At 44.6% G+C, this 13,402-nt stretch overlaps 1 protein-coding gene across 4 annotated transcripts in view; it reads right to left on the bottom strand.

The window, feature by feature from the left end:
* PRUNE2 (prune homolog 2 with BCH domain) overlaps positions 1-5,554 on the bottom strand; it is a 242,365-nt gene extending 236,811 nt beyond the window's left edge. For all 4 annotated transcript variants that reach the window (XM_046664560.1, XM_046664561.1, XM_046664559.1 and 1 more), the window contains exon 1: positions 5,341-5,554. In XM_046664560.1, the coding sequence (XP_046520516.1) occupies positions 5,341-5,376 (36 nt within the window). In that variant the 5' untranslated portion in view covers positions 5,377-5,554. The remainder of the gene's footprint in view (positions 1-5,340) is intronic.
* Positions 5,555-13,402: the final 7,848 nt, after the last annotated feature.

Below are 13,402 nucleotides of genomic sequence, written 5' to 3'. Positions count from 1 at the left end.
AGTGTCCAATTAACCTCTCAAGAACTCTTAAGAAGAAAGATTACCTTTCCCAGGAAACCAAAGCCCAAAGCACAGGGCTCAGGTAGAAATGGATCTGGGACATTGCCAGAGATTTTGAGCAGGCTGCTCTGGGATATGTGGCAGGGCAGCCATATATGATTGCACAGGCTGCATACTGCACAAACCCAGAGGGCGCCAGTCATATAAAAGTCCACGTGAATGCTGCCTCCTGAATATAGCAGGCCTGCCGCTCCCCAGTTTCTTTTCAAAGAGGACACCAAACTCCATGACTTTCCCAAAAACCCGAGGGTTCAAGAAGAATCAATAACGGAGACAACACCGTGCACTTTCTCTCTCTGGTCCCCAGATGCTCTTTCCTCATTTGCAGCCTTCATCCAGACTCAGGTATTCCTCCTTCCCCATTTTCTTTGCTCAACTAGCTCTCCAAGGAGGGACAGGTGTAAGAAGAGCAATGCCTCCATCAGCAAGTCACCATTGCTTACAGGAGCTCCCCGGACTGGCGCACCAAACCCCAGACGATGTTAATATCTGCCTCAATAAAAGCTACATGGAAACAAACAGGTTATACCAAAGCTCTCACCTTTTGCCTAGTTAACATAAAATATTCCCCCAAATGACTGAGTAAACGGTGTCCTTGACCACCTGATCACATGTGCTCCCATGTGGACCCAAGGTGCTGTCTGAATGACAGTGACCAATTCTTTACCTTGGAGGCAGATCAGCCCACTCTGGAATTTATGCTGAAAAGTCTGGTTCTTCTCCGAAGGCCTTGGGGCTGGGACAATCCACAGCTCTTGGTCTGAAAGCTCCAGGCAGTGAGAAATGGAGCTGACTCCAGGACTAAAGCAATCAAGAGCTCATCTCATCAGTCCCTAAGGGGGTGGCATCACATTCACAGAAGGGCTTGGATTCCTGAGTTTCCAGCTCCTGAATGCTCTGGCAAGAGGCACAGTCTCAAGTGCACTTTCCCTCCCTTATGGTGGGGAGGGAGCTGCTCCCGTGGTTTGTGATCAGAAGGAGCTCCGCTCCCCAAATGAAACTGCCAGGCCAGCGTTTCTATCACTACTAGTCCTTACCACAGCGGCCCGTTAAAAGGTATGGAGCACTCACTTTAAAGATGCTTTTTATTGACAAGCATGACCTTCTTCCTATGAAGGAAATCAGGAAGAATAAAGGGTTTTTCTTTCTTTATTTAAACCCTATCTCCTCTATCAACTCTAATGTGCTTGTTCATTTAGAGCTTTGAATGTGCTTTCTTGTCCCCATGCCACATCCCACAGAGTATGAGTTAACATTTTGATCACCCAGAATTTTTCTTCTATAGAAGTCCACATACTGACCCAAACCCACCACAGAAATGAGCCCTTCATCCGCAGCTGTCACTGCCGAAGTGGCAGGTGCATTACCCAAACTGTAGTGGCGACCCTCTCTCCACCCTCTCTTTGAAACAGCATTCCTGGGACGGTGATGTGCTCTGTATCCTTCCGGTGGCAGCTGACACTGCCCCCCCCCCATACCCAAGGCTGACTCATGACCCACGTCGTAGCGCATGTGAGCTGCAGTGACCTCCACCCATGACCAGCTGCTTGAATTGCATCAGCTGGGGAGGTGTGGGCAGTGGGAGAGGTTCAGCTGCCAGTTGACCCAGTGTGGGGACCCTGGCTGCCTGCCAGCCAGAGCCCCAGGGCTCCAATTCCTCATTTAATTAAATTTTTTCCCCAAAGTTCACGGGACCTTGGACCACTTACTGCCATCATGAGGCCATCTTAGCCTGAATACTTTTCTGAGCTGGCCACTATGAAATTGGAGGACATTTCCCAAATCACAGCCTAGGGCAGGGGCCCTCATTCCCTACCCTCCTTCAACGTCTCTTACCACAGAAATGGTACAACTGAGAATGACTAAGACACCACCATAGAAATGGCATAACTAAAAATGGAAAGCATGGCTAAAATTTAAAGACTGTCCTGGAACTAGAAAATTTGATCTCCCTTCCTATTCCAGGTCTGAATGCGCAGGTGGAAGCAAAGCCAGGTGGGCACTGACAGGAGAAAAAAAAATGTGTTTTCCCCCTCATTTCTAGATCTAGCAATGAGTGTCCAGATCAGAAACATCACTGGGCTCTCACGTCGGGGGCGTAAACGCAGGTAAGAAGCATCACCATTTGACGACAGTCTGTGTTGTTGAGGGTCTAGCTTTCATATGCTGACACTACTGTCTCGATTGCTTTAACAAGAATTGTGTCGATTCCATTTTTGTCAGTTTCTATTTGTCAACAAGGCACCATTTCTGGAGAGCGTGTTTGGCACGAGTGACCACTCCCCTTTCTGCCCTCCACCTTCAGCGGAGGTTTTTTACAAAGAAGCTTTGGGCACCCAAGCCTGTCCTAACCAGGCAGGAGGCAGGTGCCCTAGGGGAGCATTTGAGCACCAGGAGGGGTGATCCCTCTGAGGCCACAGTTTTTTGCCACTTCTCATAAATACCCAGTATTCTCGGGAATGAAGGGTGGGTATCGGAAGGAGAGCTTTAGGAACAAGGGGAAATAGGATTATATCAGTGAATCTGCCTCAATTAGAGGACCAGCAGGACCACACTGGGATGAAAAACAGAATTGAGAGAGTGTTCTCCCAATTTCTACAGAATTAAGCTCCAAACTACTTGACCAAAATTCAAAAATATCCCTTCCCCTTCCAAGATTTCTGCTCTACCCAAAGGCCTGGCCTAGAATAGAGAGCTATTTCTCTCCTCCCAATGAGAGATGAATAATAAATGCTCCTAGTAGAGGGCAGAGGAACAGAAACAATTTCTCCAAAGTTTTGATTACTGGAGATTTTATCTGTGGCTAATAGCAATTGCATTTTGCAATTTAAAATTCCTTTGGTCTATTGGAATTAGCAGGCACCAGTGATGATGAGGTTATGTTAAGACTTTGGGAGGAACATTGACTATTTCAAAGCATTAAAATATATATACCATGCCTGAAGAATAGCAAAGCAAGAGGTCAACTGGCAAAAACCTGCCAATTAGACCTTTTTTAGGTATCATATAGATAAGTCTATATTAATGCCTGATGGAAAATAGCTTAAACATAACACCTAAATGCTACCTAATTCTGGTCTAATAAGCCTTAAGTGAGAACTAGCATGATAATTTTCTTCTCCTTAAAATGTTTTCCCAAGGATTAGCCTAATTTTTAAAAATCCTACTATTTTATTATGAATAAACTTCTCACAAATGATTAATTATTTGTTAATTATTGATGCAATTTTTTCTCCCCCAAAAAGGTTATCTATCCTCTAAAGCAAAAGGTTATCTATTACTATAGTTTAATGTTGCATACTAAGTAAACATTTTATTCACCTAGAAAATGTAATTTGTCAGGGGAAATGTGACACTATAAGTGACCAAAACACCTTTGCTGCGGCTGAATATGAAAAGCTAATTGTGATCGCTAACAAGAAATCTATTCCAAGAAAAAAATAAAATTAGCCATAATTGTTCTTCTGGCTAAAGCAAGAAACTGAGAACAGCATTTCAAACAACCTCTTCTTTTGCCTGTCTTTTCTTTTTTTTTTTTTTTTTTAATGATGCAGAGCAATTGCTCGTCTAATGAAGGGACTCGGTAAATAAACTTACACATTACTCAACTGATTACTCTGAAATAGGGAATTTTCCCATCCCAGCAATTGCTCATCAAAAATGAGACAAGCCTCTTGCTCACATCAGACCCCACGATCTAAATGCTCATTGTTAAAACAAATGTTACAGGAGTGGAGCACAGGTGCAGTCTAAAACCGCATTTATTGTCGATTGCCATTCATTTTCATCCACATGCACACACAAAAACAAAAATAAGTTGCCAAAATTGACTTCCTTTATGACCATTTCTCATTCATTGTTAGGTAAAGAACAAAGAGCATACTTATACTATCAGAAATGCAAGGGAGATTCCACGATCAGTATTTTCTTTCCTGTGCTCAGGTAAAACTATGGGAGAGAGAGCAATAAACACAAAAATGATCACAAACTTTCTCAATTCCGATATCCCCACAAACATTCAACTCTCTGGGAGGCTTATAGCAGAAAACAAAGTAATTATGTTAGCATTAATAAACTTAGTGGTCTTTTTAAAGATACTTACAGTGAAAGCCTCTTAAGAATCACACTTCCGTCTGCACTCCCCTTGTGGTGTCTGCACTCCCCTTGTGGTGCGAGGTAAAGAAGTTACAGTAACAACCCTGCAAACACCCTGCCTTGTGATTAAGACCTCACCTTAATGCAGAGTTTGTATTTTGGCTTCTACGAAGGTTTAAAGGTTAAAAGCATCATAAACTATGCATTCGCTCCTATGCCAGGCCCATAAAAGGTGCTTTCACTGTTCATTAAAGATATTGTTTCTAAATGGGCAGAGGCTTTTTTTTTTTAAGTGCAGAAACAGAAACATTTCCATTATGTCTATTACTGCTTTGCTGGAGAGCCAAAACAATTTGGAATTAGGAAACTGCTGGAATCTGTTGTTCCAGAATGTGTAGCAACTGTCAACAGACACACTGAAATTACCACTCGCTCCTCGGACAGCGGTAGGTTAAACACAGCCGACCAACATGCCGGTCTCCTCCCAGGAGAACAAGTCTGACAAACCCCACATCACCAGCAACAGTTGGGGCTTTCCCCTTCTGCCTGTGCCGTTCGAGATCTGAGTGGGGACCAGAGAGACTCGATTCACACTAGAATATCCCGAGCTCCTGCACTGGAGCAAGCTCTGTGTGAGGGATGCTGGGGTAAACTGCGCATTCGCACGCTTCCTTCCTAGTCGGCACCGTGATTTTCTCACTTACGTTTTGCCACCCCCTCCAGCTAAAGTGCAGTTCTAAGGGATTATTCTTTTTCTTTTACACTTACGCGTACTGTATCTGCAGAAGGCTGAGCTCTTTTTCTCAAGGAGTGCCACACCCATTCATCCTCCAGCCTTCAGGAGCAAATTGCAGATTTGACTGGATCTGCCTCTCTCCAACCTCAGGCCAAAGGGACCAAAACTGGACACACGGCACCCAACTTCAGCCAGGCCACGACCACCTCCAGATCGGCACTTTGGCTGTGGGGGAGGATTATGGAGACAGACTGCTTGCTGTAAGCACCAGAGTTCCAGAGATTCTTTCCAGAGGACAGCCTGCACACCCTGACAACTAAGTGGCAAAGTTGTTTCTTCCTCCTTTGCTGCAATGCCCTTTCCTCTCGATCAGCTCACACATGCCCACGGGCGCGCACACACACAAACACACACATACTCACACACACAGCCTTGCTCCTTCAACTTACCAGTTTAGACTTGGCGCGTTGCAAAAATTCTTCCATGTCGTTGCGAGAGGTTTGGACCGGGGGTACCCGGAGGGCGCGGAGGAAGATCCCAGCCTGGCGAGAAGAGCAGGGTCTCGGGAAAGTGGCCCGCCAGGGCGCCGCGGCTGGCTGCTCCCTCCTACCGCTCGGAGGCGGCTGAGGCTGTGGCTGCGCCCTCGGCTGTCGCGTCCCAGGGCTCTCCGCCCCACCCCCGCGCCCCGCCGCCCGCTCAGGCCGTCCGACTCTGCCCTAATAAGGAAAGTGGGTGCGACTCCCGGGAGCCCCGGGGCGCGGCCCGCAAGGTGGCTGGCACGCGCCTGCGGGGCTGAAGCTTGAGGCCAGGGCGCAGGGGCGGGGATGTTGGGGGGATGGCGAGGGGCTCCTCGGCCAATCGCAGGGCCCCGCTGTGGCCTCCTGACGTGGCGCGCCGAAAGATGCTGCAACCATGGACAGCGCCCAGAAGTGAGAGCCAAGAGCAAGGGGCTGCTGCAGAGGGAGGCTCTGCCGCAGGCACCGACACTGTCAGCCAGGCAAGGTGGGAAGAGGGACAAGGGGGAAGGAGGCCCCGGGAGAGCCCCTCTCCTCAGCCAGCGCCCCCCTGGCTGGCTGGCACGTTACAGAGAGCTCCAGCGATCAGTTAATGAGCTGGCTCTGCTGGCCTGGCCAGGGGATGTACTCAGCCGGACTGAAGGCGGGGGTGGGGATGGGGGACTGTGTTACTGCTGAACCAAAAGCAGTACGACCTTGATGGAAAATAATCAGAAGAGCAAGCTGGGAGGTTGTGCTAGGCTGCATCTTTCTTCCTTACCAGCAAAACATACCCACCCAGCAACGGGCATCTGCAGTTCGCCCCAACTGGGTGCCCTTATGTTGGCCCTGGGGCTGATGCATAGATGCATCCTTCTGCAGTCTCAATCCACTCTCTGATGTGTAAGCTCAGCGGAAGCTGGGGCAATTAAACCTTCCTAAGGCATAAGGGTCTGTGTTTCTACAAGATCCTCAGATAATTCTGTGCATATTAAAGTTTGAGAAGTACTGCAATAAACAATTCATAGCTATGAACCTTATTTTAAGCCCTAGAGTTTTGTTGTGTGTACTTTCTAGTCTTATCAGGTCCCCAGATAGACTACCTCAGGCTTTCTCTTACATCTGGGCCTTTGCACATCTCCTTGTAACACCCTTCTTGCCCTCTCCCTAGCCTCCACTCCCTGGCTAACTCATGCTTCAGCTGTCAGCTTAGAGAGGTGGTCTCAACCCTGACTGCACATTAAAATTATATTATAATCAGCCTAGGCTTTAAAAACACTTATTCCCAGGCTCCATCACAGACGACCTGAATCAGTGTGTCTGGGAGTGGGGCCACAGCATCAGTTCGGTGCAAAAGCGCCCCAGCTGATTCTGATGTGCAGCCCAAGTAGGATCCTCTGCTTTTCAATGGTTCTCGAACTTTAGGGTGTATCTGAACCACTTAGTGATCTACTGAAATACAGATTTCAGTGTCTCATCCCCAGCATTTCAGGCTTAACAGGTCTGGCTTAATGGGCCTGAGAATTCCCATCTTTAACAGTGTCCCAGGGTTTGCTGATGCTGCTGATTCAGGTGTATACTTTGACAATAAATGGCTTAAAAGTTATCTTCCTCCAGGAAGCCTTCTCTGATGTGTTTCTCCCTTTTCACTCCCAGAATGAATCAGTTGCCCTGTCCATGTTCTCTCATAGCAACCTATATTTTCTACTCTACTATAAATTGCCTGATTACTGTCTGTGTTCTCCACCAGGCTGTGAGTTCCGTAAGAACAAGGATCTTACTTGTCTCATTCATCGATGTTTCCCTAACACCGTTCATGTCATATATAGCTCCTCAATAAGTGTATTTTAATGAATAAATGTACATATGGAAGGTTTTTTGCTCTGTGTGTGTGTGTGTGTGTGTGTGAGAGAGAGAGAGAGAGAGAGAGAGAGAGAGAGAGAGAGAGATTATCCAATTATTTTTATCAGGAGGAGACAATGAAAAGAAATCAGCAGAGTCTGCAGATCTGATTAAAGGAGAGTGATAGGAAGATTAAGCCCTGATTTACATTCCGGTGATGAGCTGTGTGGAAGCTGCAGATTCTATCTGTTTCCTTGCTGACTTAAGTGATTTTAAAAACCCAAGTAAAACAAGTGTTACATCAGCCTTTATGTCTGTGAAGTTGATCACAATTCAAGTAACATTACTGAGAAAAATTCCCAAGAATTCCTTGCCTCTGACTCCATTGGGGAATTTAGTGACAATCATATAATTCTGTATCATTCCTCTGCCTTTTGATTTTAAACATTCTGGGTAGATTTTATACAGCCTTGAAATTTAAAAAAAAAAAATTCTGATGGGTTCAAATTCCACATCTACCTCTTAGAGTTTTTCTCCACCAACAGTGTCCCTGCAAAAGTGTATCAAAAGTTACCTCTTCCAGGAAGCCTTCCTGAACTGGCCACCTGTATTAGTTTCTTGAGGCTGCTGTAACAAATTACCACAAACAGTGGCTTAAAGCAACATGAATTTGTTATCTTACAGTTCTGTAGGTCAGAGTCTGACACAGGTCTCACCAGGCTAAAATCAAGGTATCAACAGGGCTGCATTCCTTTCTGCAGGCTTTAGGGGAGAATTCCTTAATGAATGAATATTTTTTTTTTTTGCCTTCTCCAGCTTCTAGAAGCATCCCACATTCCTTGATTCATGGTGCCTCCCTCCATCTTCAAAGGCAACAACATTGCATCTCTCTGACTATTCTTTCATAGCCACACGTGCCTCTGACTCTCTTCTTCTGCCTTCCTCTTTCACTTTTCAAGGACCTTTGTAATTACATTGGACCTACTGGGATAATCTCCCCGTCTTAAAGTTAGTTGATTAGCAACCTTAATTCCTCTTGCCAGGTAACCTAACATAGTCACAGTTTCTGAGGATCATCAGCATGTGGACATCTTCGGGAAGCCATTATTCTAAGTCCTATACAACCCAAACCCCAAGTTATTTGGTGGCTATCAGCTTTTGATCCTCAGCTTCTTATCACTCCATAGCAGTCAGAAATCTAATGTCTTTAACTCTAGTTTAGAAATTGTCAACCCTGGCTGCACGGTGGAATCACCTGGGGGACTCTGAGAAATATTGACGCTCCAGCCCCATCTTTAGAAATTCCGAATTGACTGGTCTTGAGAGGGGCCCAGGCATCAATATTTTTAAAAAGCTCGTGGGGTAGTTCTCTGTATAGTCAGAGTTGGGAACCACTGCTGATGTCAGATAAATTTGCATTCTGCTAGTCACCCAGGTACAAAACCTGGAGTCTACGTTGACTTATAGCTTTCTCCCAACCCTGTGGCCAAATAGCTCCCAAGTCCAATGTCTTCAACCTTTGGAAAGGCCTCCTCCAACTTCTTTCCTCCCTATTCCAAGCGCCATCATTGTAATTCAAGTATTAGCATCTGAACCTCAAGTCTGCTCCCCATCTCTCTAGAGAACAATCCCATTTCTCTACTCTTTTCTTTTCACTCTCAGGTGTCTTGATTCCTGGATTCCTCTCACTGGAGACCCGCATATTAACTCCTTTATTTTGTACTTAATTATCTTGAGTAGATTAGTAGGATGGTTGTTATGGACTGAATGTTTGTGTGTCCCCAGAATTCATATATTGAAGCTCTAACCCTCAATGTGATGGTATTAGGAGGTGGGGTCTTTGGAAGCCAATTAAATTTAGATGAGATCATGAGGGTAGAGCTACCATGATGGGATTAGTGTCTTTTTAAGAAGAAGAGAGACCAGACCTCTCTCTCTCTCCCCACCATGTGACAATACAGCAAGAAATGGCCACCTACAAGCCAGGAAGAGGGCCCTCACCAGCGACTGAATTGGGTGGCACTTGGTCTTGGACTTCCCTGCTTCCAAAACTGTGAGAAGTAACTATTGTTTGACATGCTCAATTTAGGTATTTTGTTATAGCAGTCCGAGCAGACTAATACAATTGTAGTGCTGGGAAAAGGAAGACTTTAGGATCATCTAATCCCAACCCCTTACTTTACTGCGTGGGTGCCAAGGCCCAGAGTAGTTTAGTATCCTGCTGGGACTAACAGAGAGGCTTAGAAGCAGAGCCAGGACTGGAACTCAGCTCTCCATCATTCATCCTTTCAACATTTATGGATCACTGACTAGCTCAGGTAGGCATTATGCCTGACCCCAGGTGTATAAGGCAAGATCCCTGCCCTCAACGAGCTCATGGTCTAGTCACTATAATACAAAGAGATAAATACAATGACCGAGAAACGCATCTGACATTATACTAATTGTGATGCAATATGATGTCATGACTATAATCTGGATTCTTATCTTTTCAGTGGTAGATTAAACATGGTTACAAATTCTTTGACCCTGCTACCAATGACAGGTCAGGTCTATGTTCCCTCTCCTTGAATCTAGGAGAGTTCCATGACTTCCTGAGCAATAAAAAGGTAGCAGAAGTGACACCATGGCAGTTTCTGGGACCAGGCCTTAAGAGATTGGCAGCATCCACTGCTTGTCTTCTGGAATACACACTCTTGGAACCTAGCTATCATGCTATAAGGTACCCCAAGCAGCCACATGGAGAGGCCCACATGGACAAGACCTAAGGACCCTGGCTAATAGCCCAGTTGCTAGCCACGTGGGTGAGCTGTCTCAGAAATAGACTCTAGCCCCAGTGAAGCCACCCTAGCTGATGTCATGCAGAACAGCTGTCTCTGCTGAGACTTGCCTAAATTCCTGACCCACAAAACAGTGAGATATAATAAAACAATTATTATAAGCCATTAAATTTGTGGGTGATTTGTTATGCAGCAATAGATAACCAGAACAACTGACCATTTACAGGCTAAGTAACTTTGGGCAAGTTATCCTCTCTAAACTTCAGCACCTTCATCTATAAAATAGGACTAATCCTCTCTCTTAGGATTGTTGTGAAAATTAAATGCAATAATACATGCACAGAGCCCTATTCCTGGTCCATAGCTGCCATTACTCTCATTACAAAGGGTCTGTCAAGGAGCAATGCAGTAGTTCACAGTGGAGACGGGACCTCTATGAAGGGAACCCAGCAAGAGGGGAATGTCTGGGTCATTTGTGGATGGATCTGCAATCACCCACAGTGTGAAATTGTTATATTATATTATAGATATATTACATATTATGTATAATACATGTAATAGATTGTGTTATAATTTGTGCCTATCCTACACCAAGCAACACCTCCTTAAGGTTGCATTCCTTTGGAAACTTGGGCTTCACACAATGAGATGCTTGTTTCAGAGAAAGACACTGCAGATGCTCCAGCTAGTGATGTTTCTCTGCAATAACACATGTGCCCGCAGTACTCACTGATGAAATGTAAGGCCTTATGCAAGGTGTGTGTGTTTTATATTCCCCATTACGACTCCCCGCCCCCACAGAGCACTTGTCTGTCCCTTACAGGCTCTCACAGGAACACTGCAGCTCTGCATCCAAGGGGCTCAAGGGGCTCTTCTTGCAGTTAGCACCACAATGAGGGCATCTGAAGCCTTCCTTACCAGAGCCAGCTCCCCTGGAGCTCAAGCCAGCACAATATCACAAAATTTGGATGTGAGACCTGACTGTGTGTTTTTGGGCAAGTTCATTGACCTCTCTGATCATCAGTTTCCCCATCTGTGAAATGGGGAACATAACACCTGCCCTAGTTACTTTATGGGATTGTCGTAAAAAAAAAATTCAAAGGCTCCAACATCCCTACTCGTATTGGAAAATATTAACAATTAAAGGGAGAACAATGAGGAAATCTCTTTGGGGGAAGGGGGTTAAAAAAGTACCTGACAAATGCCATCCTTCTAAAAATGGCATGGAGCTGGGATGGCAGCTGCTGACTCACCATTTGGGCACATTTCCAGGCTAGTTTCCTTACTGACCAACCGCACCTCCAACAGGTGCGGTCTCCTTGGCACGGATGTGTTGTTCGCTGTTTTTAAATTATTTCATGTGACAAATGATGTTCAAGAAACTGTACTTCCCACTTGGACTAGAATTAAAAACATTTCAAGCTTGTTTCACGGATGAGAGACATAAGACTCATATGCATAACTGGTTAACTAATATATGCTAACTAGTGCCTCTCAGCTTTTAAAGCAACTGTTAAATGCCCACTTTTCACCCTGTGGATGGTCAAATACTACCAATTCTGAAAATAATATCAAAAGGAATTCCCTTTTTTTCTTATGTATTTTGGCAAGGATATCCAAATTTTTTACATTAGGGTTTGCAAAACTTTCTTTTAAAAGGAGTCCGTATAGCCATAATCCTCTCTAAGCTTCTGTTAGGAAAGAAAAAGAAGGGTTACTGGAATTGTCAGTGGCTGTATTAGTGAGTGGAAGGATCCAGATCACTTGGGAGAACGTCCTGAGAGTCAAATGTCCGGGCTTTGAGTAGGGCACGTATACTTGCATCATTTCTGGGAACCACAGACATCTTGTAGAACAATGAATTTAATTTGAAAGGACAGCCGAGGAGAGGGGAAGTACTCTGGCTCTGTGAGTCATCAGGATAATGAGGCAGTGGCCGTGCTCTCAGATCGGTGCCCTGCTGAAAAATGAGGGGTGATGGTCTTAATGTCTCTGCTTCTCAGACTACACTATTCAGGGCGGGTGGTCCAAGTTACACACACTCTCTTCCTGCAGCAGCTATCTCAAGTCCCTTCAGAACAATACTGCATCTTGCAGAGTTAGAGGATAAAGTTTAAGTGATGGTCCCATCATGCATCTCCACTGGGCAAGTATTTGGCAAGGAGAGTGGAATATTACTAATTTCCGAGCCCTGGGAGTCTGCCTATGTGATCTCTTATCCTTGTAACAACCTTACAAAGTCCAGAACAAAAGAAACTACAACTGATCCCATTTTAGAGATGGCAAAACTGAGGCCCAAAATTCTTTATTGACATGCCCAAAGTTGGAAATCCAGACACTAGGTTAAAAATTCCAAACACTTTTCATTACAAAGGCCAATGTTTATTGAGCAGTTACCTTCCATGAAACATTGTTTTAATCTTATATTGACAGCATTTGGTCCTCATAATAAATGTATAAAATAAGTACTATCATTATCCTCATTTTAAAGATGTGTAAACTGAGGTGCAGAGATGCAATTTGCCTAGATTTACCCAAGTAGTAAGTGACCAAGTCAAGATGCCATCTCAAGTGACAAGGTCCAGCACCTAGGTGTTAAAACTATTGCATGTCCCTGCCTGTCCATTGCCGCACACATGAAAAAACGAACATGGAGACTGGAGAAGAAATTGTACTCACTCTGCTACTCTTTCAATTGCTTTTCCACCACGCTTAAGAATGAGCTGGTCACCCTCTCACCTACCCAAAACGACTTAGCCACACAAATATCATACCTGCTGTTGGCTGATGCACCAGAAAATTCACCAGCAGGAAAGAAATGAATGTCTTAAAAACTTGAGGATCATGTCATTAAAAATTCTCGCCAGAGATCATGACTCCGCGAAACAGTTGCTTCTTTCCCACGATGTACTCATCTACCCAACCCCCACCCTCAACCCCCCCACCTCCACCCCTGATTAAGTGGAAAAAACCATGTATTGATGGTCAAAGGCTTGAGTTTTAGTGCTTTGAGTAGTGATTTTAGCATTTCCAGGTCCGTGTTTCCTAGGGAAAATGGGAGACTTGAGTGGATGTTTCCAACTTTAAAATTCTATGGTTACAACACTAAATCACGCCATCATTATATATCCATGAGAAACATGAAAAAATATGAGGAAAATTGTCTTATTTTCAATAAAATGTCTTTGAATATTTTGTGGCTTTATATTTTTTTGGACAACTTAGAGTGTTAAATGGCATTAAAATGTTTACCTGAAAAAAAAATAATGTGTTTTAAAGAACATCAACTTATCTCCTCAGTAATTAAGCGATGCGAACGAATAAGCTTGGAAAGAGAAAATTGAACTAGCAGGATTTATTAAAGGTATCTGGTTTCTTATGTTTTAAATGCTGAT

Source organism: Equus quagga, chromosome 6, assembly GCF_021613505.1.
Source record: "Equus quagga isolate Etosha38 chromosome 6, UCLA_HA_Equagga_1.0, whole genome shotgun sequence".
NCBI classification, from domain to species: domain Eukaryota; kingdom Metazoa; phylum Chordata; class Mammalia; order Perissodactyla; family Equidae; genus Equus; species Equus quagga.
This window is presented reverse-complemented; position numbering and strand designations above follow the sequence as displayed.